Below are 26,578 nucleotides of genomic sequence, written 5' to 3'. Positions count from 1 at the left end.
CTGTAATATGGAGAATCTCCCCATTGGATTAGAACCAAACTGAATCACGCATTAACCTGTCATAGAGAGCAACTTGCCACTGGAAAGTGTCTGCCCTTTCGGAGCTCAGGTAATTGTTGTACTTTTAGTGGCTGTACTTTAATAATCAGACCAAGTTTAATTTGTGGCAGCAACAGGTGTGTCTTGAACATCCTCCCAAAACAGAGGCGGTATAGTTTTCATCGCCTACCGACAGATAAGGAAACAAAAAGAATTTGGCTAAAAATTCTAAACTTGAACAGAGAACCCAGAAATGCTTTATGTGTGCTCATTTCATTGTGTGGATAGAAAGCCAAGGGAAGAAAACCCGCATCTGCATCCGAAGCAACTGAGTCAGTGAAGTAGCTAATAGTGATGGGTAAATGAGGCGTCATGAGGCGTTTCGACTCATAGCAACACTGTATTGATACTGTGTCGATACTGTGTCGCTCAATACTGACACCTGCTGGACATTAAAAATTCCTACAGGCAACGTAGTGATTTGATGACCTAGTCTATACAATAAGATTTAAGTCTTTGTATTTTATTGAATATTATATGTTGTATTATGTCATATCTTCAGTTACATTTAAAATATATTTGATATACAGTCAATAAAGAATGTGAATATGTACCATAAAGTGAAAATTTAAGTGAATGTGTTTGGAATATGGACTGTTTTTTCCCACACATTTTTATTTTAAAAAAAGTTTTTACAACATTTTTGAAATTTAGCCTGTTACGCTTTTTTGACAAAACTTCTCCTGCTGTAGAAAAAAATTAAGTAAACATTACATAACATTACATTTACAGCGAATATTTTTCTTAGGGGTTGCGTTCCGAAAATAACCCGTGATAGGCGAAATCCGTGAAGTAGTTATAGAGGAATTTAAAGGTGCTATACTCATGAAATGAGTTCCTTTCTGACTTGTAGGTCAGATTGACCCAGTACATTTGACACAGTACATTTCTTTTCAGTCAAAACTTATCTTAATGTGAATCAACCAACAACATGCCTTTTAACTATTAGTAGAATTATATTCCTCTACATAATTACCTTCATTTTTACAGTTATTACACAGCATAAATAAATACTTTACATTGAAACCAAAGAACAAAACCTGTTTTCAGGTCAGCGGATGTGCGTGTGCATCAATCGGGCCTTAATGTGATCCGCAGTCATGTCATTAAAGCGTCTCCTCCAACCTGCCCCGCGAGATTCACAACTGTATCTATGGCAGAGCGATGGATCTCATCAAACGAGCCTCCGGTCGGGTTTTGCGCTGCCTCTGGCCACAGTTTTTTTTTTTTTTTTTTTTTTCAGGAGACATCGAAAGTTTCAGTTTCCATCTCATGAGTGGCCAATCTGTATTAAACACCGTAACGTTATTGGCACTCAGGTAGCGCGGAGACTGTTTTTAACAATCATATGGTCAATCAGGACGAAGAACACTGTGGGAAAAAAAACTGCACAAAAAAATCTGCGAAGCAGCGATACCGTGAAAAGTGAACCGCATTATAGCGAAGGATCACTATATATGAAATCATTTATAAAACGCAACTGAGTAATTTGTAGAATGGCTGTATATCAGAGTTTATTCTAGGTGTATCTGGGACTTCATTCTCATGCCTCATGATGCCTCAGCATTGAGGAGGAGGATTTATTTAAATAAGACAGCTTAGTTAAACAAATGCGACACTTAACCTGCAGAACATAATATGAAAGTAAACTAAGAGTCAGTTTCAGCTGAATTTGGGTTCAGATAGATCAAGTAGAAACTGACAAGAACCGGATGAAACGACAAAAACGAAAACAAATTTATTTTCCAGTATAAGATCAAAATGGTCCCACTCTGCGGAACCTTTCCTTTGAAGCTGCTCCGTAGTTGATGCTGTAAAAGATCAAGAATTTGTTTGGCAAATGCTTTTGACAGATTCGCTTCCTTATAAACACAGTTTGGCATCCAGCGTCATTTTGAAACAGTTCCTGTATTGGTCACGTGACTTGCTGAAACCAATACGCGCACCGACACGAGTGTTGGTCTATGGGGCTTGATACATGCGCCGACGCATCGGTGTTGCTGGACCCATCACTAGTAGCTAACTTTGCTAGTGTGGGTTATTTGCGGCCATTTCTTCAAGTCGCCATCCCTCCCCGCATTAGCTGTAGGTAGCGGTAAAACAATATTGCCACATGTAAGCTGTGACAGCTGGAGTTCCCACATATTTTATAGCCTAAAAGCTCTGTGGAAAGCAGGTGTTACGTCAATCCGCGTTTCCCCATCAGATACGGTTCCCCCTTCGTCTTCTTGCCGCTCCGCCCCGCCCACGCGGCAAAATAGGCGCGTGCTCGTGACGAGCACTGACAAAGCACGCGCGTAGCAAGCACGCGCTTGTTCGGCGCGCTTGTCTGAGGAACTACGGACACCGTGAAAGCTCAAACATGTTTCGGCAAAGTTGTCACACTTTTTTCACGTTTTTTGCGGGAAACTAATAGTAATAATACTAATAATTATAATAAATATGTTATACATATTATAATTATAATAAATAATATATATTTTATACATAGCTATTATAATTATAATACATAATATATGTTATATATATTATAATATTATATATGTATATATATATATATATATGGCCATCTTTCACCCATCAGATACCGTTTTCCCTGTTTTAAAGTGGGGGAAACGGTATGTGATGGGAGATTTATGGCCATCAGATAGCGTTCCCCCTATGTTAAAATCACCCATCAGATAGTGTTCCCCTTGTTTTACAGTGGGGGAACGGTATCTGATGGAGACATTTCACCCATTAGATAGCGTCCCCCCTGTTTTACAGTGGGGGAACGGTATCTGATGGAGACATTTCACCCATCAGATAGCGTTCCCCCTGTTTTACAGTGGGGGAACGGTATCTGATGGCCACAGTTCACCCATCAGATAGCGTTCCCCCTATGTTAAAATCACCCATCAGATAGTGTTCCCCCACTTTAAAACAGGGGAAACGGTATCTGATGGAGACATTTCACCCATCAGATAGCATTCCCCCTGTTTTACAGTGGGGGAACGGTATCTGATGGCCACATTTCACCCATCAGATAGCGTTCCCCCTGTTTTACAGTGGGGGAACACTATCTGATGGGTGATTTTAACATAGGGGGAACGCTATCTGATGGGTGAACTGTGGCCATCAGATACCGTTCCCCCACTGTAAAACAGGGGGAACGCTATCTGATGGGTGAAATGTCTCCATCAGATACCGTTCCCCCACTGTAAAACAGGGGGGACGCTATCTAATGGGTGAAATGTCTCCATCAGATACCGTTCCCCCACTGTAAAACAAGGGGAACACTATCTGATGGGTGATTTTAACATAGGGGGAACGCTATCTGATGGGTGAAATGTGGCCAACAGATACCGTTCCCCCACTGTAAAACAGGGGGAACGGTATCTGATGGGTAATATTGAGCATTAAATTGCATTGCCCTGTTTTTAATTCATATAGCACTAGGCTATCTATCTATCTATCATAGTTATAATATATACAACATATTATAATTATAATATATACAACATATTATAATTATAATATATACAACATATATATATATATATATATATATATATATATATATATTATAATTATAATATATATAACATATATTATGTATTATAATTATAATATATGTATAAAATATATATTATTTATTATAATTATAATATGTATAACATATATATTTATTATATTTATTATAATTATTAGTATTATTACTATTAGTTTCCCGCAAAAACGTGAAGAAAGTGTGACAACTTTGCCGAAACATGTTGTTTGAGCTTTCACGGTGTCCGTAGTTCCTCAGACAAGCGCGCCGAACAAGCGCGTGCTTGCTACGCGCGTGCTTTCTCAGTGCTCGTCACGAGCACGCGCCTATTTTGCCGCGTGGGAGGGGCGGAGCGGCAAGAAGACGACGGGGAACCGTATCTGATGGGGAAACGCGGATTGACGTAACACCTGTTAGCGAGTTGCTAACATGTAAACAAATGGCGGTTCCAGTTAACAGCGGAAGTCGCGCCCATATATCACGTAAAGCCTCATGGGGGCTAGGAATAAGGTGGATATAAAAGAGCTACTTGCATCTCCTGAACTGCAGGTTGCAGGACTGCACTGGCATTCTCTTCCATTTTAACTCAAACAATTAACTGCTTTGGATTTTTCTTTTCTTTTCATCAAACGTATGGTTTCCATCTGGATGGATTCAGAACATTTTTCTTCTGCAAAATATCCAAGCCTGTTTGGACAAAACCTGAATGTTTTAATCAAACCTTTGGCAGTGAAAGGAGCCTCATCACATTAAAACCTGTAGGAGGATCAAAGAGGAGGAACAAGTGTGTGTGACAAATTGCATCTCTTTTTAAAGCAATCTCTTGGTGCTGAGAGCATGGAGATTGAGTTGTGTGTGGAGGAAAACATACAAAGCATTTGTTTCCCTCCTGCACACCTGGCTGAGTGTATTTTAGGATCTATAGAGCAGATAAAAAGATGGAGATTAAAGCAGAGGTGATGTTTTATTTATAAATTTTTTTCTAGCAGCTGAGCTGAGTGTGTGTTGGAGTGTCATTACTCTAAGTGGCAGCTTTCTCTCCCACACAGAGCCAACTTCATCGCACAGACAGGGTTTTAAATAGCCCTTTTAGGAATGCACATATTATGTTTCTATCACTTTAGAGGGCACTGCAGGAGCTGAGATTAATTTCATGCAGCCCCAAAAAATCTAAGAGTAATCATACATGATTGGTTGTGTTAAACGGGAAAATTAGCAAACATACAGTATAAAACTTTGAAGATTCTAGTTTTCTGCTATGTATTTAGACAGCAGCTTTCCAACAGCCCTGATATCTCTCTTAGGTGTTTGGTAGGATAGTTCCTTTTTTGAGTCAGTATCCTTTCTGTAACCATTTAAGATAAGATAAGATAACTTTCGTATTCTGAAACAGCTCCAATTTAAATCTAGGAGTTTGAGCAAGCTATTTATATATTTTAATTACACTTCAATTTGGCCAATGTTGCATCTTTTTTACTTCAAGCAATTCAATTTCGTTGTCATGCTAACACCATTACATGTATTCAGCCACCGGCCTGCCATATCATCTTGAAACATCAGTTCAAGGCAATCACTCATCATCCATCATGTCTGTACAGTGGTAGAATCTTTTGGTTCATACAGTTAGTGTAGCCCCAGAAAGCAGCAAAGGTTTAGCAATATTCAACATCATCATTCCAATTCAGATCAGGAATTCTTTAGTGATCAAAAAAGGAAATAATGAGACTGTTTTTTATAACAGGCTCACAATGTACTCTCAAATAGCTACTGCTTCAGTAACAGTTAGCCTGATTAAGTCGTATTGATACGCCTAAGTCCAGTCTTTACCCTGACATTTACCTTCAAAAGAAAAATGTACTTTAATTGTTAATGGCAAAATAATTAAGTTGGTAAATTAAATTAGATATTGTTGCCTTAGTTTTCTTTCCAAGTAAGTGTTGCATAAGAAGATAACCAGAAAAGCTGGTTGTTAAATTGTGCATCCAAGTTCATAACTTTTGAAGTAATGTTAAGAATACCCAGGACTACAATATTTTTGTTTGACCATTAATAGGCAGAGAATTTGAAATATTACTCACATTTAGCAGAAGGTTATATATAAATAAATAGCAGCAAAGTCTGATACCATATCTTGTTTATTTAAAAATAACTAAATTAATTCTTTTCCAACTTCTTTCATCTTTGTTTACTTCAGGGTGTGGAGGTTACCGTCAATGCCAGCAGCCTGGATGACATAGATCCTTCAGCCATTGGTCAGCGGCTAACTAATGGGACAGCAGTGGTGGCGAGCCCAGTTCTGAACCGCCTGAAAACCCGAGATGAAGACCACGGAGATGTGGTACATAAACATGAACAACATAAAATCAAGTCAGAATTTATTTTAGTCTGGACATTTTTAATAAAGTATTTTTTTAAATTATTCCTTTAGCTTTTATTTTTATTTTATACACCTTTTCATAAATTTGAGTTATCAAGAAATTAAAATATAAACCTTCTACTTTAAAAGTAAGAATAAATGTCAGGGTTTTATATGATAAAACCCTGACATTTTTATCATATAAAATAAAAATGTCAGAATGTTGTTGAGCAACAACATTTTGATGTTGTTGCTCAACATCAGAATGAGAGCAACGTTGATTTGCTTTTTTGATTACATGACTAGCTGACAAATATGTATCCGTGCATCATTCCTGTTGCAGGGCACGGTGTACCAGAAGACTAATGCAGAGGTGGAGATGAAGAAAATCAATAGAGAGGAGTTTTGGGAACAAGCCAAGGTACACACTGAACCTAATACAAGAAGAGGAGGAGAAAAATGCAAAAGGAAAATGACAGGAAAAGAGTTTAGTCTTGCTTTTTATTTTCAAGTGATACCTATGATTTATTGTAATAACAGGATTATTTAAAAAATGAGAATGTTACTCATAGTTTTTCATTTCAAAACATATTTTAGGCATGAGATAAGACCTGAAGCCTGTAGGGGTTTCATAATGTGAATTTAGGATTTTTTTTTCTCTTTGTTTTTGTCGACTGCGTGTCAGTTTTTTTCTTACCAGATGAGTCACATCTGTAATGACTGATATGGAAACCTGGAGATACCATTTTTATTTTCTTCCTTCAATAATCTATTTGATATTTTTTATTGTCGTCTTTGGGTTCATTTTCCTGTCCAATAAGTTTTGAATTAGCTAACAAAAACTGCTTCTTTTCAAGTTTGTTGACCTGAACTCAGCTAAAGCATCTAAAACCTGATCGTCATTTATTTATTTAATTATTTATTGCCTTGGCTTCAAGAGTTGCTATTTTTTTTACTTAGTTGTGCTTTCTTGCAAAATGACAATAAAAGAAATTCTGAATTCTGTAACAAAACAATTCATCTGTAGGTGCTAGGCTAAGCCAAGGTGCCACGTGTAGCTAACAGAATAGCATAAACATGCCAAGCAGTAATTTGTAAATGTATATTCATTGCTCTTTAAGCTGCTTTCTGGGCATAGTTTGATAAGAGTTAGATAAAGTAGTCTGTAAGAAAAAAAAATGTTGTCACCTGTAACTGCTAAGCTAAGCTAAGCTAACAAATTAAAAATAGCTAACTATTGCTAACAGTTGAATTTAACATTTCTGTTAAAATGTCAATGTAGGTGTTGTGATAAGGCTAAAAACGTTAATAAACAGCTAAAAATACTATAAATCATAAAACATGGTCAAATTAAAATCCTTTGTAAAGTAAATTAAACCTTATGCTGGCTTTTCAAATGTTATTTTTTTTTATTATTATTATTATTCCCTGATTAGTCTAGAATAGTTCTTGTGAATCCCAGTAAAGCTGGTGTTGAAAAGAGGTGAGAATCAAAGTCATTGGTTGGCGAACCTCCGGCTGTTTTACTGGTGGCAAGTTTAGATGAAATATAAAATGACAATATGAAACATGAAGCCGCCGGTTGTTCAACAAATGTACCCTTCAAATGAAAGAGAGACTTTAAAGTTGAACATAAAAATGTATTCAGAAGAAAAATCTTTGTTAATCAAAAAGGAGGTGATTAGTTTTTATGTTTTCTCAGATTTAATATTTTTATTGTGGATGCAGAGAAAAAGTAAAGAACAAGTTACTGCACTTTAAGTGAAGCTTTTTGCCCAAGCTGTTGGAAAAACATTGTTTTCAATGATTGTACAAGTAATATAATGCCAAATAGATCAAATTTCATATCATAGAGTAGAAGCTCATTTTTGGGAATTAATACAACTGACATTAGAGTTCCAGAACAACTTAAACATTTCCCTAGTTTTGGGTCATTTACCTGTACAAGATATGACCAGTGGATGTTTTCATATTTTGTTCATGTTTGTTATGATTAGCAATGCTTTGGTTGACTGGCTGCGTGCTGGTATCATCTCCACTTGGTGAGATTTAGGGTAGAAATAACTTTAAATGTTTTTCATCAGGGGTTTCTGAATGGTAGGTCAACAGAACATCTTTTCCAGCAGCCAGTGCATACAGTGGTAAAGTAGCTGACTAAACATGCTGGAGCTCAGCTTGGGTTCCTAGGTTACAGGTGGAGCTCAGCTGGGGTTATAAGGTTAGGGGCAGTCCATGTTGATTTGTGTTGTTGCATTCAGAAGGTTTTTGAAACTGCTCATTTTCCAGACACCAAAAACTATTAACTTATTGCCAAAAAAACAGCGTGGTGGTTTTTTTACAGCTCTTGGTCTGTTTTTAGAAGCAGAAGAGACCTAAGTGAAAATACAAACATGCAAAATGGGAATTTTGCATAATAGGTTCACTTTAAGAAAGGTTTTCTTTTTCTCTATTGTGTAGTTTATTTGTCTTTGGTTTGGTTTGCATTAGGAAACAGCTTCCCTTTTTAAGACTTAGAAAATAAAGCTAAAGTTTTCCATGTGACTGAGTCATTGTGGCGTAGAATAAACCATAATTTATGAATGACAGGGAAGCTGAGTTTTCCGTCTTGCATAATGTTAGGCTTACTGGTTAGGTTTAGACAAGAGGTCTCTCAGTGAGGAGTTAGTAAACAGAACTTCAAATATTTTCTAACTATTTTGGCTAGGACGACATAACATAAACTATGTTATAAATTATATAAAATAAAGTAATCCTAAAAAATACTGCTTTCCAAATATGACTTTCATTCTTCTTTATTTACTTATTTTTACACAGATTTCTTAGGCTTAGCTGCCAGGTTTGGTGGTAAATTTAAAGTTAAAATGGTCTTCCTTCAATTATAAGCATCAAATCTCTGAGTTTATCACAACATTGGGCTTTTGAAACTAAATTTGTTCTGATATCAGTTATTATTGGAAACTGGTGGCAAACTTGGTGCCAGCTCTTTCTGCTTCCACCTGCTGAATCCCAAAAAACAAGAAACAGAACGTTACCGCAGGAACTAGTCCAAAAACTCTGTGATGATGACGCAAAAACTATTTAAATCCTGGTCACTCTGCCCTCCAGCGTGAAGAGGAGATGAGGAAGGAGGAGGAGCGAAAGAAGGCAGTGGAGGAGCGGCAGCGCTTCGAGGAGGAGCGGATGGAGCTGGAGAGGAAGGAGCAGGAAAACAGAGAGAGGAGGTACCGTGAGAGAGAGAGGCAGATCGAGGAGCACAGGTGGGCATCCAACTAGCATCCTCTCCACATTCCAGAAACAAATCTGCTTCAGGGAATAATGTTTTCAATGAATTTGTAAGAAATATAGCAATATAAATATAACATTCAAGATTCCTAAATCATCAGTTTTTATTTAACTAGGAGAAAAACTCCTTGAGATCAGAAATCTCTCTTAGAAATGTCCTGGCAAGTGGCAGCAACACAATTACAGCAGTTACTTACAGATAGACAAACTTACTCAATATCATAAATAAAAATTTGAAAACATAGGTCCTATTATCAGCTTCAAAACAATGACACACAAACTGTTTCTACTACATCTTTAAAAATTACCTTTTAAAGAATAAAATTCATTCAGATGGTAGTGCCAAATTAAAATGTTTAGTTTTTAACTTGGGATTTTCTTTTTGTTTATATGTCTTGTGCAGATTTGGTGGTGTAGAAAAGACCTAATCTTTACACTATTATTAAATGCTTTCATTTTTATTTTTATTTATTTTATCTGAACAGGAAGAAGATGCAGGAGGAAGAGGAGGCCAGAGAGAGGCTGCGGAACCAGACCACCATAGTGAGTCCTTTCATATAAGTTTATTATCATCACTTACGGTTGCATTAAATCAGGCTTTGTTATCTTTTGTTATCTTTTGATACTACCTTGTCATGCATTTAGAAAATCAAAAACGACTTATTGAACCAGAGAATAAAAGACAAATAGTTACATGTTTCAGACTCTGATCTACAACTGAAATTAGCCATCCAATATGGAGACTAATTAGGAACACAATGTTTGTTTGAAACATTTGTGAAAGTTTATTTGAAAAGAGAAATATACGTGTTGAAAACGGAGGGGAGTTTGTCATAAACTTGAGAGTAAATTTGTATAAAACTAAATAAAATCATCTTTCTGAGTGTAAGTTCTGAAGGGTTTTGACTCCTTTTAGAATTAAATAAAACAATTAATTAATTTTAATGAACAATATTTTTTTAAAACTTTGACATAAATAACCACAGATCAGTGTTTTAAGTTTAAGTTCAATTTCTTGAGTTAAAGCCTAATAGGCCATAATTAAGCTTTAAAATGATTATCTTGGTTTTTATTTTCCTCCAGTCGACTCTCACACTAAAAAGCATTATTTGGGATCTACTGACCTCTACTGGTAATAGTATGTATTTGTTCCTGTCTTTATTTCACATTTGATGAAAAAGACGCATGTCTTCTTTTGTTTTTTCCAGGCGTCTGAACCGAGCATCGAGGACCTGAACCTGGACAAGAAGGAGTCTGAGGTAGAGGTCAGTTTGATGAAAAACCTGAGCTCACAAATTGCAGCAGCAAATCCATTCAAAGGAGGGAAGATGAAATTTCACAGCATTAAAAGAAACTGAGCTGAATAATCTTCACTGCTGTAGTTTAAAGCTCTTGGATTTCTTTAAAACATTAACAGGCAGTTAGTCCAAAGAAACATTACCTGGTGGGTTTGTTTTACTGCTCACTTGTGGTTATTCTCTGCATTTTAACTTTTCCAGGAGGCGAAGGCCATCATCGCCCAGCGATCTGGGAACCCTAGAGAGTTTTTCAAGCAGAAGGAGAGAGCAATGACCATCAGCGTGGACACCTCACCCGTCTCCATCCACAGGACCGGTAAACATTTTATTGTCCCTCATTTCATTAAATGTGACCTATTATGCAATCTTGAAAAGGTTATGTGTCAAACTTTTGAGAAACAGAGAAAATGTTGAGGGTTTTTTTGGCTGTGAGCCAAAAATCATAAAAATAAACTCGACCAAGGCCATAGTTCAAGAAATTAAAGAAACAAAAACTCAGATATTTCACTCTGTGTATTTTTTAAATTGAAATACTGAAATAAAGGAAGTTCACGGTGATATTCTAATTTACAGGAATGTGCCCGTACAAAACTTCTATACTGCTCCTTTCCTTTGACGTAAAGTCTTCGTTACACTGAAGTGTAAACAGCTTGTTGGACGGAATCAACAACATGAAACAATCCCTTTGATCTCATCGACGACCTGCTTGATCAGATCTAAATATATGAATTTCAGTTAGTTAGTTAGACAAACATTTTTGCAGTGCAGGGCAGCATAAACTATGCTTATACTATCTAATATCCACACATCCACACACACAGAAGCTGTCAAACTTTCCTGCTTTGCCTGTCTGTCGTCGTCGTGTTTATGCCGTACATTACACTAATCGCTTTTCTTTCTGTCTTTTTCTCCTTTTATCTATCCTTTTTCTTTTTTGTGTCCATCCTTACTTCTGTCTAATTTGAATCTCTCAACTCTGGGTTTTCTCCTTGTTGGGCTTGGACAAACCTTTTACCTCCTGACTTCCTCTTCCTCTTCTCCTTCCTGTCTGCCATCGTCACACCTGGTCCGTCGCTTCATGTCCGCGTTTTCTTGTTTGTGTCCTCATGTTGGACTGTGCGTGTGTGGCCACTGTGTGTTGCCCTGACCACCAGGCCGCTTGGACAGCCCATTCTTGAAGCAGCAGCACAGTCCCAGCAGCCCCAGTACAGCCACCCCTCCCCGGGGCGTGTCGCCCCTCCGCACCCCGCCACATGCACGCAAGCAGCCCTCTGCTGCAGCCGGTAGGTACAGCAGGAGCCAGAAAAAGGAAATAAAAAGATTGTTGTCCTCAATCTCCTTTATCCTAGCACTAAGGACAAAATGAGATAAAAACAGGAGGTAATTATAACACCTTCCTGTTTCCAAGACACAAATCAATAAAAGCTTGGAAATATTTTAAATTGCAAATGAAACCCAAATATGTATCAATTTGAGCTTTTCCAGATGTTTACCTACCAGGGAGAGAATATCATTTAGACCAGGAGTGTCCAAAGTGTGGCGCAGGGCCATTTGCAGCCTCTAGACTGATATGGTGCAGCACCCCTGTAGCACAGGTGGTTGATTTAGATGAAGACATTTTATTTTTAACTATGGCAAAATTATTACTTGATTACAATGGAAACTGTTGGGTACAAAACAAAGTATTAATTCTTTAATTAATCACACTGTTTTATTCTCTTTAAATTTCTTGTTGGGAAAAATAAAAAACACATCAATCAGGTGAAGTTTACTAGAAACCACACATTGGTGTGACTAAATCCAGTGTTTGTGGAAACTTTTAAACTGTAAGCTGTTATAGATATTAACTGCTAATAAAAGTTTTTCAAGGTCACGCTTGTATCTTTGTGTAAGTATTACTACAATTATCTGTTGGAATAATTTGAAAAAAATGAAACATCAAAGTGCAAAACAATTATAAGGAATCTTCAAAATGATTACATCAGTTATGAAAAGATATTCTGAAATATTAGGAATTTGGATTATCTCACATTTGAGCTAGCATAATACCATCCCTCATGCTTTTAAGGTAGACCAATCACAGTGCCCAAAAGAATGCATTGTGGCAAGCGGCCAATCAGTCTCATGCATCATTGACAAGAACATATTTAAATGTTTTTTTATTGTTGGCAATGTATTTGCAAAGTTATAGGAGAAGCAGGTTGATCAATCTGTCCAGCGGTTTTGAATTTTTCTAGACTTGGAAAGGTGCAATTGTCTGATGTTTTTCCACAGATACTGGTAAATAAGTTTTGGGGTTTTTTTTAAAGAATGAAATCATTTGTCATTGCTGAAAAGTGACAATTTTTCCTTTCGGGGCAAATATAAAAAATCATTAGAAAGCTTTGGATCTGATATTATTTATGCGTCTATTTCCTTGAAATATAAAATCTGACTTTTATTTGACTAATTTAAATACTGCATGCTTACTTCAGTGGTAAGCAGAAAGAATTTTTTTTTTTGTGCCGCCTAAAAGATGTTTTTTCAGTCCACAGGACAAAATGTTTTTGGACACCACTGACTTAGTTTCAAAATTATATCCTGCAAAAATGAACAAATCTTAAATCTGATGCACCAACAATAGGATATTTTACAGGCAAGGAGGTTGAGATTAGAAACAAAAAGAGAATCCTGTAGATCTGGCTCCTCTCAATCCACATCAGAAGGAGCCAGTTGAGGTAGCTCAGGCATCTGGTTTGGTTACCTCTTGGACTATGAGTGAGTCGGTAAGCTCCCACTGACTGGAGACTCAGAGGAAAACTATGAAATGTGTCCTTGGAATACCTTCTGCTCTTTCCTTCTGGAATGAAATTATTTATGATCAAATTATCCAATTATTTGGTCAGAAAACAACTTGACTGAATTAAATTGGTTCTAACCTCTTAGCTATAATGTCTTCAGTGGAAACTAAGTCGTCCTTTGGAGCTGTAAACCCTTTATTTATAGATTTTTGTGATTCAGTTGTCATCATGCTTTCGATGTGGTCCAGTCTGATGTTAAACTAGTCTATAAATGTTTCTGTTTAATGGTGGTTCTGGTTTGATTTTGAAGAATAATTGCAATGTTTTATTCACTTTCTGATTTTTTTTTTGTTTGTTTGTTTGTTTTAATCTTGCGCACCTGATTGTGGACTCTGTCACCTTTCTGCTAACACATCCTCTAAAACCCTTTCCTGCTGCTGCCTTTTACCCTGACCTGTGAGTTTTTTTATTTTAAATCATGTTGTCAGTCATCTGCAGCTTGTTGACAGTGGAACTTGTGGGTTTCCTTGGAGGTTCATGTAATTTTTGTGTGAATGCCAACATAAAGACCACAGTGGTGATTGTTTTTTGTCATCTTTCAACTTATGACTACAGAGTTTCTGTTGAGCACTTTTCACATTTAACATTACAACAAATGTACAACAATAATGTAGTTAATGAAATGGCAGATAAATTACCAGGTCAGAATGTGAAATGAAGAAAAAATTAAGAAGGACATCCTAATTACTTGTAAATAAGGCATGGTTGGATTTAGTTTAGTATAAACTTATTTGATTAGCTCAAGATCTTACTTTTTAATCTAATTAGATTTATCCTATTATTTCTGAACATGTTCTGCCATTTTATTGTATTCCTTCATTAGCGGTTCATTGTGTTGGTGAACTCTTGTTAGCAGGTACTAGAGTGCATTGGACATCAATGAATGATGAAACATCTGAGAAACATCTTGGTTTTAATGTGTGATAGCTGATACTGTGATGATGTTGGTGTCAGGGTTCCTACACATCATAATAAAAAAAACTGACACCACCTACTTTTTTCATTTTTCATATTGAAAGCGACTAATGATTCAAAATTTGTAGTAAAGTTTATTTTTTTTATTTTAGAAACACTCTTAGAATTTGGAAATTTGAGCATGGAAAAGTCTAATGTGTATGGGGAATGTGTAGGAACACTGAAATTCAATTAAAACTGTATGGTGGTGAAACTAATTCCTGTCAATGATTTGTAGGATTATTTACATTGTGTTTTTAATAGTGATTAACTTAAAATCAACTGGACTTCTTTGTTCATGAAGATGATTCACCTCACATCCAAAACTTTTCATCAGTTCTGCACATGGGTTGAAGTTGTTAAGTTTATAGTTTATTATAAAGGAGGAATCACATAAGGTTCCTCTGCGAATGAGGAGCCAATCTTTTATCATGCTTCATCATGTTTAATTCAGCTCAGAAATGCTTCATTTGAATATGTTTATCAGAACTTGACTTCTCAATGGGAAAGTGCATGGAAACAAAGTGGTCTGTGAATTATGTGTATCTGTTTTTGTCTGTGGTTTTTTTTTTTGCAGATGACAATGATGATGAAGTGAGCATAGAGCGCAACATGGCCGCCATTTCGCCCATTCCTAAAATAGTCACTACGCCAATCAAAGAGGACTTTAACAGGGAGGAGGAAGACCACAGAGAAGATGAGTGGGGTACAAAGTAACATCTTTATTCTGAAATGACACATAGATTTACTCCTAGCCAAAGATGGTTCAGCCAGTGAAACGCCTGTCCTGTTTGGAGCTCAACTATTCAGATGGAGTCCCATTAGGAAAACTATTTAAAGAATGGAAATGACACAGAAAGCTTGACTGTACCTGGCTAGACTGTTTTTCCACAGCAGCAATGAAGACATTATTATTTTTAAAAATTTTTATGCATTCTTTCATGTGTACAATTTAATTTATCTATCAAAATGTGAACAATGTGGTTTCTTCTACTTTACAGTTTCCTGTCAACTCATCCTGAAGTACACAGCAGATTAGGGATCTCTTTAACCTGCAAGATTTCAACGCAAAACTCACTTAAATGTATAAGAATTTGCATGTATGACAACCAGAAAATACTCCTACTGTCAGCTGAATTTTTATTTGTTTTTGTTTGACCTTTGGATGCCCTTTTTTTGTTTGAAACTAAACTTAAAACAAGAAGAGCTGCTACCAGTGCCTCAGCAGGTTATGTAAGATTTCATCAACTTTAAATATTATATTTTAGAACTAAGTGGATTTACAGAACTGATATGAAATCATAAAACATTTAGAAAAACACAAACATATTACAAGATTTTCCAAAATTAAAGTTAAATTAAAATCTGGTTCTGTCATGGCTTCATACTGAGAGCTTTCACCAAATCCAAACTAGACTGACAACAGGAAGCTTAGTCCAAGTTTGCTATGTAGACTATCTTTGTAGCAGAAGATCACTCCATTCTTTTTCTGTTTTTCAATAAATGGCCATACATCCATTCAGCACATTAAATATGTATTTTTTCCTGAGAAAAGAATCTAATTTCTGTTTATGTACATGTAGCATGGGAGACTTCACAGGTTGTGGTTACAGATCACCCATATATAACTGAAATTTTCTATTAGTATTTTTTTATATAGATATATTTATGAATGAAGGAAGAGCACAGTCCAGTTCTACTTTTGTCATGCACATTATGCTAGTGTTGTACTCCAAACACAATTTTGTTGCCTTTTTTTTGATAATGACAATAAACTTTGAATCTGAATCTGAATAAATGTTTTTGTGTTCAAAAAGTGATCCTTACAATTACTTATCCACTTTGAAAACCAAGGGAAAGGCTGATTCAGACTTATTTTATGTTTGATACATTCAATATTTTCTGGGTCTAATATGTACTATTTACATGGTGTAACTGTAATTAATAAAAAAAAAAAAAACAGTTGAGGAACAGAATATTTTGTCTAATAATAATTATGATTTTATTTCCTCCAGATTCGGTGCCAAAGGAGGAACAGAAACGGCCCGTCCAGGAGTCGACGTCCACCAAGCCTGTGCAGAGCGTCGCGCCGCAGGCCCGTGAACCCTCTGGTGTTTCTGCATGGGACTCCGGGACAGACAACCTGGTTGACCTGTGGGACAGCAGCTCCGCCCCCACTGTCAACCCCATCCCCTCCACCCATTCATCCAATCTAGTTGACCTGATGGGAGATGGTGACGTTCTCCATGACGACGTCCCACCCAGCATTGCTGCCGGTAGCGGCAGGCCTCAGCCCCTTCTCAGCTTTGACGAGATGATGGATGGGAGTTTCTGCTCGGGCACCAGCGCCGAAGACGACCCCACCAGTCTGGTAGATGTGACGGGGTCCGACCAGATGACCCTCAGCTACCAGCATGCGCTGCAGCACGCTTCTGGGGAGGGGCGGGATTCGGATGATGGGCAGCTGCTGATGACCAATGGGGAGACGCTGCTGAAAGAGGGAACTCAGGTTAGATGGCTTCAAGCTCCTGATGATTGTCTACAATTTTTGTCATTATTATGCTTTGTCATCTATTTTTCCTTCCTCTCATTTGTTTTTTTAGGCAAGTGAGGGCTATTTCAGCCAATCACAGGAGGAAGAATTTGGCCAATCAGAGGAGTCATCAGCTAAGCCAGCGCCTGTGTTTTATAACAAGCCTCCAGGTTTGGCCAGTCTTTTATCTTAATGCTTCTGTTTGAAAAGAGATGCATTGTGGTGAAAGCATGCATTTTGTTATGATTAACTATGTTATGGATGGATGGATGGATAGATGGACACTTTATCAAACAAACATCTGCACAAGCTGCCACTTATTTTTTATGTTTCCAAAGTTCTCCAGCTGTTTCTTGGCTTATCTTATACCCCATTTGTCCTTTCTTGTTTCTATCTCAATCTCAGCTACATTGTCTGTCAGAAGTTTGTCTTCTGCAGAGAATAAAACCAGCTTCTGTTCTTGTGTCCACTCAGAGATTGACATCACGTGCTGGGACACGGATCCTGTGGTTGACGAGGACGATGACTAACCTGCTGCTCTGACATCACCGTTGTACCCAGAGGAAGTAGGAACCGAGCTTCATGAAGAAACAGATTTCTTTCTTTTCTAAAAAAGAGCAAACAAACAAAAAAAGTAATAACAAAAGGTCTTGCATTAAAACTCTTTCAATATAATCTTTTAGAGGAAACAGTAGCCACCAATTGAGTTGAAAAGGCTCAGATCTGATCTGTTTTCTGTGTTTATTTATTTTAATTTTTTTTTTCTATGCAGATGTTTTAGCCTGGATTGAGGGGTTTTGTTTGTGTACATGATTATTTCACGTAGGGCACTGCTGCATTAGAGACAATGAAGCTGAGTGTGCGGCCGGTGGCCCTCGCTCTTAGTTTGTAGTGCTTTAATAACACCTAAAATAAAAAAAAATGAAAAATCCAGCGCATCAAAACAGCTGCCATGTTTATCTTCACTCTCTTCTTTTCTCCTTCCTTCATACCTGAACATAATCACCTCTGCAGCTCTGTTTAATCATGTATTTAGACATCACCTTCATGGAGGAAAAGTTATTTATTCGGGTGTATCTCAACTGAAAATCCTTTGAACAAGTCTGTGGTGCCGTTTATTTAATCTTTTTCACTCCTTTTGTATGATTTTAAAACTGCGTTCAACATTAAAAAGCCTTTTTTTCTGTCCCAGTGCATTTTTATGCTTCTTCTGCCTCCTTGTGGTTGAACTGCAGCCATCAGCCCTGAGATTCATTCAAATTTACCACTTATATATTTACACAAACAAAACAGTTTACATAAATATACTGTACATATTTTTCAAATTTTTTAAAAGACCATAGAAATGCAATAAATTTTTTCTGTCTCCAGTAGACACAAATCTACGTTTCTGTCCCAGGGCAGTATTCCTTACCCTTCTTAGTTTATAAATCAAATTTTTAATTTTAATCTTTAAGTTCAGCCTAATTTTATCTTTTTTTATTTACTGTTTCTGTCTTTGTATTAATCTGCAAGGGACCAGATGTCCTGGATTTGTCTCCAAATTGAAAGAAGTTAGTTGAGCCTTTCCTTGTTTTGTTTTGCCAATCAAACTTCCTTCTGTTAATTATATTATGAATATAAATCTTATGTAATGAATTAATATAAAGTCAGAGAGACTGAAATTTGACACTTAGAAAATCGTGTATTATGGTTGCTATGGTGATTCCCTTTATTTTGGGAGTAGCAGGTGGAGGAAAACAGAAACAGACACAATTTTAAGCATCAAATAAATGTTTTTCTGCTTTAATCCTATGAGTTATGCGTTTTGTCCCAAGAAATTGGTGGACAAGCCTTCTAGCCATCTCTATCAATTTTTATGTGTCTGCAGTGTCTTATGTTGGAGATATGACAGGTTTTTCAAGGAAGATTCAGAGTTAGAACATAGTGAGAGTTATGATGGGCCTAATCTGGGATTAGTAGGGATTGTAACAGCTATAACAATGTGAATAGCATCTGGTGAAAGCAGACAAAAGTACTTATAATTAAGTGTATAAACTACATGTGGCAATGAAAATAAGAGCTTGAAACTAATATAAATTCAAACGTATTTTAATATTTCGCAGGGTAAGGGACTAGAGTGTGTGACATCATCACAGAGTAGCAGTTTGTAGTTTGATGAAACATTAACTGCAATTAATGTGAAAGTAAAAGGTGGAAAATATCAATTCAGTTAGGTAAAATCCAGCTTTCTGTGATCCTTTTAAACATTGAAATGTGACTCTGCCATAAAGTATGCCTGAGTTGTTTAGCTCAGACATACTGAGCTAAACAGTAGCCGAGTATGCCTGAGTAATATGTCTGACATTTAGGTCAGTCCTTAACCTAAATTTTATTCTATGTGTTTTTCTGCTAATTTGATTATACTGTTTATAATCTAGACTTATTTCCAATCAAGCCAAAGATGTTATGTGTGTTGGTTATCAACACTTTGGAAGAAGTAGCAAACTGAAAATGATGACAGGATCCAAATATAGTGACATCTATATATGACACGGTAATGGCTTAGGAACATAAAGTGTCTTTCCGTGCTTAGCTCAGTATATTCTGTAAATTTCTCCTAAAAAATCGATTCACAAAGCTAACAAAGAAAATTGTTATTCTATTTTTTAAGAAAACCACTAGTTTTGACGAACTTCCTTTTGCCTTCAAGTTAGAATAACACGCAGCACAGCAGTAGCCTTGTATTTGTTGTTTCTGGTGTATCACATGGCTTAGTCCTCAGTCTTTGTCCTCAGTCTTTGGTTGAGTTCCACACTTAATTTTTAAAGTTGTTTCCCTCAGGAGGAGAAAATGTAGATAAACTAAAGAAATTGAATAAATGGGCACCATGTTTGTGTAAAAATAAATTCTGACACTTCCCTGACATCTGGTACTCAAAGCAGCTTGAAGTATATAAATATATCAAAGAAAAAAATCATTGTTGCCCCACACCTGCTAATATTGTTTTGTGCCAAGACAAAGGAACCACCTCAGTATTTTGTTATGTTTGGTTGCTAAGCAATGACTAGTTTGGTTGCTGTGGAAACTGGGTTAAAGACGCGGCTTGAAGAAGCTGTATGTGTTTTTAATAACCCGTCAATATGTGTGATAGAATTGATTTTCAGTTCCCCTTTTTTGGATTTTGGCACAACAGTGTTGATCTGTTTGCTGTACATCCCTGTAGACAATAAAAAAGCAATAAGAGCAGCTTTGTGTGAGTGTGTGATTATCTGTAGAAGACCATGGCATGTTCACATTGCAGCCTAATCTTAAAGTGATAAAAATGCTGGTTAAAGCAGCACTTGTTGAACTTTTATCTATTATATTTATAAACAGCTAAAGTGACTTTTGAAAACTAACAAATCATAGCCACTATTTTACATAGTCATTACATTGACAAACATTTATTTAAAAAATCTTTATTGAACAAAAAGTGTATGAAGCACTTTGAATTGTCTTGTTGCTGAAAATGTGCTGTATAAATAAAATTCCCTTACCTTAAAACAAACAGGCTTTCCATTAAAGTTCACCACATCAAAAGCAAAGACAAGACAACTCTTCAGGAGACATTCCAAGGATACATTTAAGCAAAATAAAGTGAGATACACAATTTAATGAATGGAAATATTGATTCTTAGAGAAAAGAGAGAAGAAAAATCAGACAAAAAATATGTAATAAAATGCTAGAAACATCAGGTTTCGGGAAAATATTTTTTGTAATTGGAAAGAAACGTGTTGCTCTTTTTATTATTAATCAATGACACAAACACAAATAAAATAACACCATTCTTATGTCACATGTTAAAAAACTTAATCCCTGCTCAATTTTCTACAATCTGCAATTCTGTTGGCTCAGGTTTGCAGACACAAGAGTTTCGTTCATCATGTGAAAATGTATTTTCCACTCATGTCACAAACTATAGCAAAAGTGATTCTGATTCATCCTACTTTATTCATAATTTCCATCCAAGGAAACCAATTTTCTTATAATCTTTTAAAATGCTCCTCTTCATCAACATTTTTTTTTTCAATGTCAATAGATTTTAAACGCCTCATAAATCGCAGTTTTAGACTTTGTTTCCCCTGAACGGCTTCTTTTCACAACATTTCAGGTCATTACTGAACCAGGTTATGCAAGTCCCAGCTCAACCACCAGGTGTCTCCTTTGTCTTTAGTGGAACAAACAAGCCAATTGGGGAAAATTTTAAACTTCAGCACAGTGCATGCCTTCAGAAAGCAATAGTTTTTCAATAGCCGAGGGTCCATAGAACAAAGGGGCTGTTTTTGAACAAGCTATGTAGCAATCTGCAATGAACTTCAAACTGGGGAGGAGATTCACCTTCCAACAGGATAAGTCAGGTTTATTTATATAGAAGAGGCAGAGTGACAGAATGCATTAAATCAAAGGATGTTTGTGTTTGAATGGTCTAGTCAAAGACCACACCTAAATTTAACATAGAATCTGAAAACATATCTTCACGGATGCTGTCTGATTATATATTTTTGCATAGAAGAATAAGTAAAAAATGTAAACATGCAAAGCTAGAGCAGACAAGAAACCATGGATCAGAAAATGAGTGAGTTGTTGCCTGAATTAGTAAGATTGCCATCAGACCTCAGGGGACCAAAACCTTCAGATGAGAGGGAGCAACAAGACAACATTAAGCTATACTCTTCCAACAAGCTCAGTGAAAGAGAACCTGCATTTATTTCAATCCAATTATAAAGTAAGTACAGTCCTGTTCTGGCAAATTATAACCCAGTCCAATTCAGAGGACATCCCATTATCTGGTGTTGTCGTAGTGATTGTGACATTAGGGGTGGGTGAGACTGTTTCTTTACAACATGTAAACACTGCTGAACAAAAAGTAAACTTTACACCTTAAATGCACAACAATACCAGTTTAGACTTTGAGCAACTTGCTAAAACTGCATTGTGTAACATTAAAACATGCTTGGTTAGAACTGTATCGATGGCAGCTCTCCTATTCAGTGTTTGTAGCTTCTTGGCGCAGCTCCGTTCTGCTGCTACTGGTAGCTTCACCGCATCAGTTCAGTGTTACACCGGCTGATGACGGTGCTGTGATTCACTTTGTCTGGTGTCTGATTTTCAAATATTTTATGTTTTATTGAGGATTTTTGTACATATGTTTTGGCAGTTCTGTGATCATGTCAAAGCAGCAACTTATATTAAAAAGTGTTTTATTTACGCTTGAAAGCTGCCCGCGACTGGGTGCATTGTCGGCTTCCGTCAGTTGTGTCCCCGCTGGTCTGGAAGCTCCGTGTTTTACCTACGTGGCCAACTCTTTGATATTCCTATATCGATTTGATACACTATGGGTCTCCTCCACTTCCCATATCTGTGTCCTCTGTCATTTCGTTCTGCAGTTAAAACTAGTTATCTGCCGTTAACACATCGTAGTCCGTTTTTCGAACCGCCTACAAACGCAACTTGAGCCCTGAAACGTTCGCACCGGTTGCCAATGGCGCAGAAACTGTTAGAATCTTACAGTATAACGCCTAAGTACTTTGCTCAGTTTTCCCCAATCTAACCGACCAAGTAGAGTAATGCTGCCGGATGCAGGTAATGTTAGCTTAATGATGAATAACTATACAGCCCCTTAAGCTTGTTAACAAGAAGGCTACTGTTGTCATTGTGTATGTTCAGCTACGTAGATTCATTCAGCCCTAAACAGTCGACGCACCCTGTTAAACTCGTCTGGTGCAATGGCTCGCTTTACAGCGTCTCAGCTGGCCTTCACCAGCGGCTAAGGCATAACTGAATTTTAAATTCAGTCATTTGCCTAATTGTGGACTCTTGCCTTGTCACGACGGTGATACGTGCAGTAGAGTGGCTTACCTACCGAACATGAAGTCGGCTAATAATTCCTCCTTGGTTCATCTCTGTTAAGTCCGTCCAGCGCTTTTACTAATTATTAATCAGCCTTAAATTCTTGTTAATAAGGGCCATTGTCCAATCATTGTTTCTCTTCAATTTTTGTCCAGTGTCCATTCACTACTTATCAAAAACAACCCTAAATAGAAGGTGGTTTAGTCCCAATGTATGTGTTTTTTGGCATTCGACTTATAGGAATTTTCCCAGACGCACAGTACAGAACAATCCAGAGGATTTAAATGGTCTGGCAGTACCTATTCCAGCAGGTATTTAACAAGTGATCCTTTTCCTAGTTTAAGTTTTAGTTGTTGTTTTTTTCTAAGTTGTTTGAACTTCTGGATATTCCTGGTCTCAGAACCTCTGCTTGTCTCAGCCCTGATCATTTTGACACTATTGTTAATGAGCAGACTCTCTCTGCTTCAGCTATTAGACGGAATCATTCATTTCAATGTTTAATCTCAGGTCTCGCTCTGTAATTTTATTTTCTATATGTCCCCTGTTTTTCATCCTCACTTTGATCTTAGTTTTTCTTTATGCTCATCTATAGCTCCAAGCCCCTGAGTTTTAGATTATGTTCAACCAGTCTTGAGGCACTCTTTTGGCCTTACACCAACACTCCTGTCCTTTCCAGTATTCTCGTCTTATGATTATATGCATCTCTTCTGTGTCAGTAGCTTCCCTCAGTGCCAGACGAGCACTTCGCAATTCGCTGGTGGTGGTTGGTCTACCTTATCCAAAATGTAAACTTATCATGTGATTGTCCTACATATCCCCTTTATGTCCTTTGTCCTTTGTGTCCTCCCATGCAGGTTCATTTGCAGGTTCATTTCCGCGTTATCACTCTCGCCTGTATCCTCCAAAGATTGAACCCCTAAGTCTACTTCCAGCTTCTTTGTCCCTCAATCAAACAGCCCTATTGCCAACCTCTTTCGGTTTCCCTGAAACTATCTCAGTAATCCCTCAGCTTCCAGTCTGGCTCCGCCATCCCAGGAACCCTGCGTTTCTCTGCCCCTGCAGCTGACCCATATCCCAGCGCTTCTCTGCCCCCGCAGCTGGCCCATGTCCCAGTTTTGTTTTTGTTTTTTTCCTCATTCTTTTCAGCATGGCTCCTTTACAGCGGGCACCTATCCTCCAGCCTTTCTCCAGGCGATTTCGTGTCCCCTAAGCTGATCCCAATCTCCTGCCTGGCTCCGCGCCTTCAACTATCCTTCACTCTCTTGCCTGGTATTATTTCAGCCCTCTTTCTCTTAGCAGGCCTTCATTCTTCATTTGGGCATCATGCTATCATGAAAACCCCTCTATCAATCAAAATTGATTCCTCCTGTCAGCATCTCACCTTTCTAGTTATCTGTACTCCTTTGGCTGACTACCTGTACTTTACTTTCCTCCCTGCATTCTCAAGTCAGCTCACAAGTTTTAGGTCTCACTTTCCCTTGGGCCTTGGCCCCGGCCTCAGCCCCTTTTTTGGGGGGACAGCATCCCTAATCAATTATCAGGATGTTCACAGCAAATCTCAGCTCGAATCAGCTGCTGGGGCCTGAGCGCCAAAGAACTGTTATTCATTCCTGTCATTAAATCTTTTAATTGTTCTTTTTTCTCCGTCTGAGTCTTTCCAGATTGAAATGGAGCTAATAGTGAAAGTTCAAGCTGGGAGAATCCGCCCCCTCTGTTTCGCCCATCGCTGCGTCATGCTCATCTCCAACCTCAGCGCTGGACCTAACCCGGCGCGTCCAATCATCAATCAAGCTCTGCATATAAGGATCCACACCGAAGCCGTCACCCGCTTCCCAGCTGTGTTCAACCCACCACCTCCCCTTCTCCACCCGCATCCTTCAGCTCTCCAGGATGTCATCGTTTCTTGACCTCCATCACCAGTGTCGGGCCCCGGGGAAAGAGCATCCCTAATCAGTTATCAGGATGTTCACCTGAGCAAATCTCAGCTCGAATCAGCTGCCGGGTCACGAGCGCCAAAGAACTGTTATTCATTCCTGTCATTAAATCTTTTAATTGTTCTTTTTTCTCCGTCTGAGTCTTTCCAGATTGAAATTTGATTACTCAATGAAAAATCCATCAATCAGCTAGAAAATGTGCATCTCTTTTCCCTCCATCATTTAAGTTTGTCACTGGTGTTACACATGAAACGTATCTCTCCAAGGAAAAAGAAGAAAGCAACAATATGTGTTTTCTAAAAATAAATTGCAAATGCGTAACTTGGATACGTAACTTTAATCTGATTATTGGATTGTAAATAGTAACACGTTAGATTACTCGTTACAAGGGGTCAGATTAGAGTAACACGTTGATGACGCCATTGTTTGACATTTTTGCTCAAGCTATTTACGGATCGTTCAGGTTTCCGATATGTGTTCCCGCCCCCACTGATAAACTTGTTCCTACGCCCTTGATGAAGAGAGTCGGGTCGTGGCTGATGCTGAAGGAACTTCTCCAGCATCCGTTTCCTTCAGTTGTTTTGGTGGAAATGTTTGTGCAGAAGGATTTGCACTGTGTGTCAGACTGTCTCATTTCTGCCAAAGAAGCATTATCATCTCTACTGCAATAAGCTTCAAATAATGTTTCAGTGAAGCTTTTATCACTTTGTAATGTTAGCATTCCTAATAAAAATCCTTAAATGTGTTCTGAAACTGAGGACATGAAGACTTTCAGGTGTTACTTAATCCTGTTCCTTCTGTATTTCTGCAGAATCTGGTTGTTCTCTAACCACTCCTGCATTTCATATCACAGCCTTTATGTAAATAAAAAAGGTGGCACTCGGCCTTTTTGTGGGTTAGGGAAAAATGTGAAGTTGAGGTGCTAACTTACATAACTTGATAAATCAATGTTTATATATGAAATTGTACCTAAAATCATTTAAATTAGAGATACACTGATCCAATATTATCGGTGTAGGCCAAATATTGAAAAAAATTCTAGATTAGGCTTTGGTGACAGATCTATTCAGCATAACTCTATGCTTTGTGCTCTGAACAATATCATGCTTTATTATTTTACATTATATTTTTTAACTTTCTGAACTATTTGAAAGATGGTTTGTTGAAATGTATTTTTATATGTTTGACCAAGGTACTGTAGACAGTCTATTGTTAGGTTTTTTTTATTTATTTTACTTCAGCCCCTGAATTCAGCTCTGTTTTCTATCAGCATCAGCCAGTACTAAAGCTCTGAAGCATCCAAAATAAAAAGAGGACTGGTGCATCACTAATTTAAATCTGTCGGTTCATTAGATACGCACCAAAAATAATTAAATGGTGAAAATAATTAAAATGCGTGTTGCATGTTAACTTCAAATAATTATTTTATATTTCCACTGCTATAGTTGTTCATAAATCTATCTCAGCGGTCACAATAGCTGTCCAAATGACAATTGGTAAATCAGTAGATTTACCAACTACTGATTGGTTAATCTGAACAGTGATAAAACTGCAGAACAAACATTTTGTCTATTGTACCAACCTCTAAAAATTGTATTTGTTGGAAAATATATTTTTTTTCTATTTTTTTATTATTTTTAGGAACAACTACTGATGGTTACAACCTGTGCAATTAGTTTTTCTACCCACTTTTCCCAGATTGGCATCATCTGATGCAGAAGTGTCTTTGTTTTTGAACTCATAATGGTAAATATTGGGCTATTTTTATGTTGGCTAACCATGGCTGAATTTGGACCTCCACCTCAAATATGAAAACAAACCAGAACAAAATGAAAACGTCCTGATGTAGAGAGCAGGAGTATGTGCTGCTCCCCCTCCATT

The 26,578-nt window shown here is 37.3% G+C and overlaps 1 protein-coding gene across 3 annotated transcripts in view; it reads left to right on the top strand.

The window, feature by feature from the left end:
- dbn1 (drebrin 1) overlaps positions 1 to 20,119 on the top strand; it is a 133,301-nt gene extending 113,182 nt beyond the window's left edge. Inside the window, exons 5-15 of one of the 3 annotated variants that reach the window (XM_088012356.1) lie at positions 5,823 to 5,966; positions 6,328 to 6,405; positions 9,090 to 9,241; positions 9,752 to 9,809; positions 10,475 to 10,531; positions 10,766 to 10,880; positions 11,719 to 11,847; positions 14,936 to 15,064; positions 16,374 to 16,867; positions 16,962 to 17,061; positions 17,366 to 20,119. In XM_088012356.1, the coding sequence (XP_087868482.1) occupies positions 5,823 to 5,966; positions 6,328 to 6,405; positions 9,090 to 9,241; positions 9,752 to 9,809; positions 10,475 to 10,531; positions 10,766 to 10,880; positions 11,719 to 11,847; positions 14,936 to 15,064; positions 16,374 to 16,867; positions 16,962 to 17,061; positions 17,366 to 17,421 (1,512 nt within the window). In that variant the 3' untranslated portion in view covers positions 17,422 to 20,119. The remainder of the gene's footprint in view (positions 1 to 5,822; positions 5,967 to 6,327; positions 6,406 to 9,089; positions 9,242 to 9,751; positions 9,810 to 10,474; positions 10,532 to 10,765; positions 10,881 to 11,718; positions 11,848 to 14,935; positions 15,065 to 16,373; positions 16,868 to 16,961; positions 17,062 to 17,365) is intronic. The other 2 variants (XM_088012355.1, XM_088012354.1) reach the window with 2 other exon arrangements.
- The last annotated feature ends 6,459 nt before the right edge of the window (positions 20,120 to 26,578 follow it).

This window comes from Poecilia mexicana, unplaced genomic scaffold, assembly GCF_051168715.1.
Source record: "Poecilia mexicana isolate PSO_F unplaced genomic scaffold, ASM5116871v1 scaffold_14, whole genome shotgun sequence".
Taxonomy (NCBI): Eukaryota; Metazoa; Chordata; class Actinopteri; order Cyprinodontiformes; family Poeciliidae; genus Poecilia; species Poecilia mexicana.
Note: the sequence above shows the minus strand (reverse complement) of the source record. Positions and strands in the feature narration are given on the sequence as shown.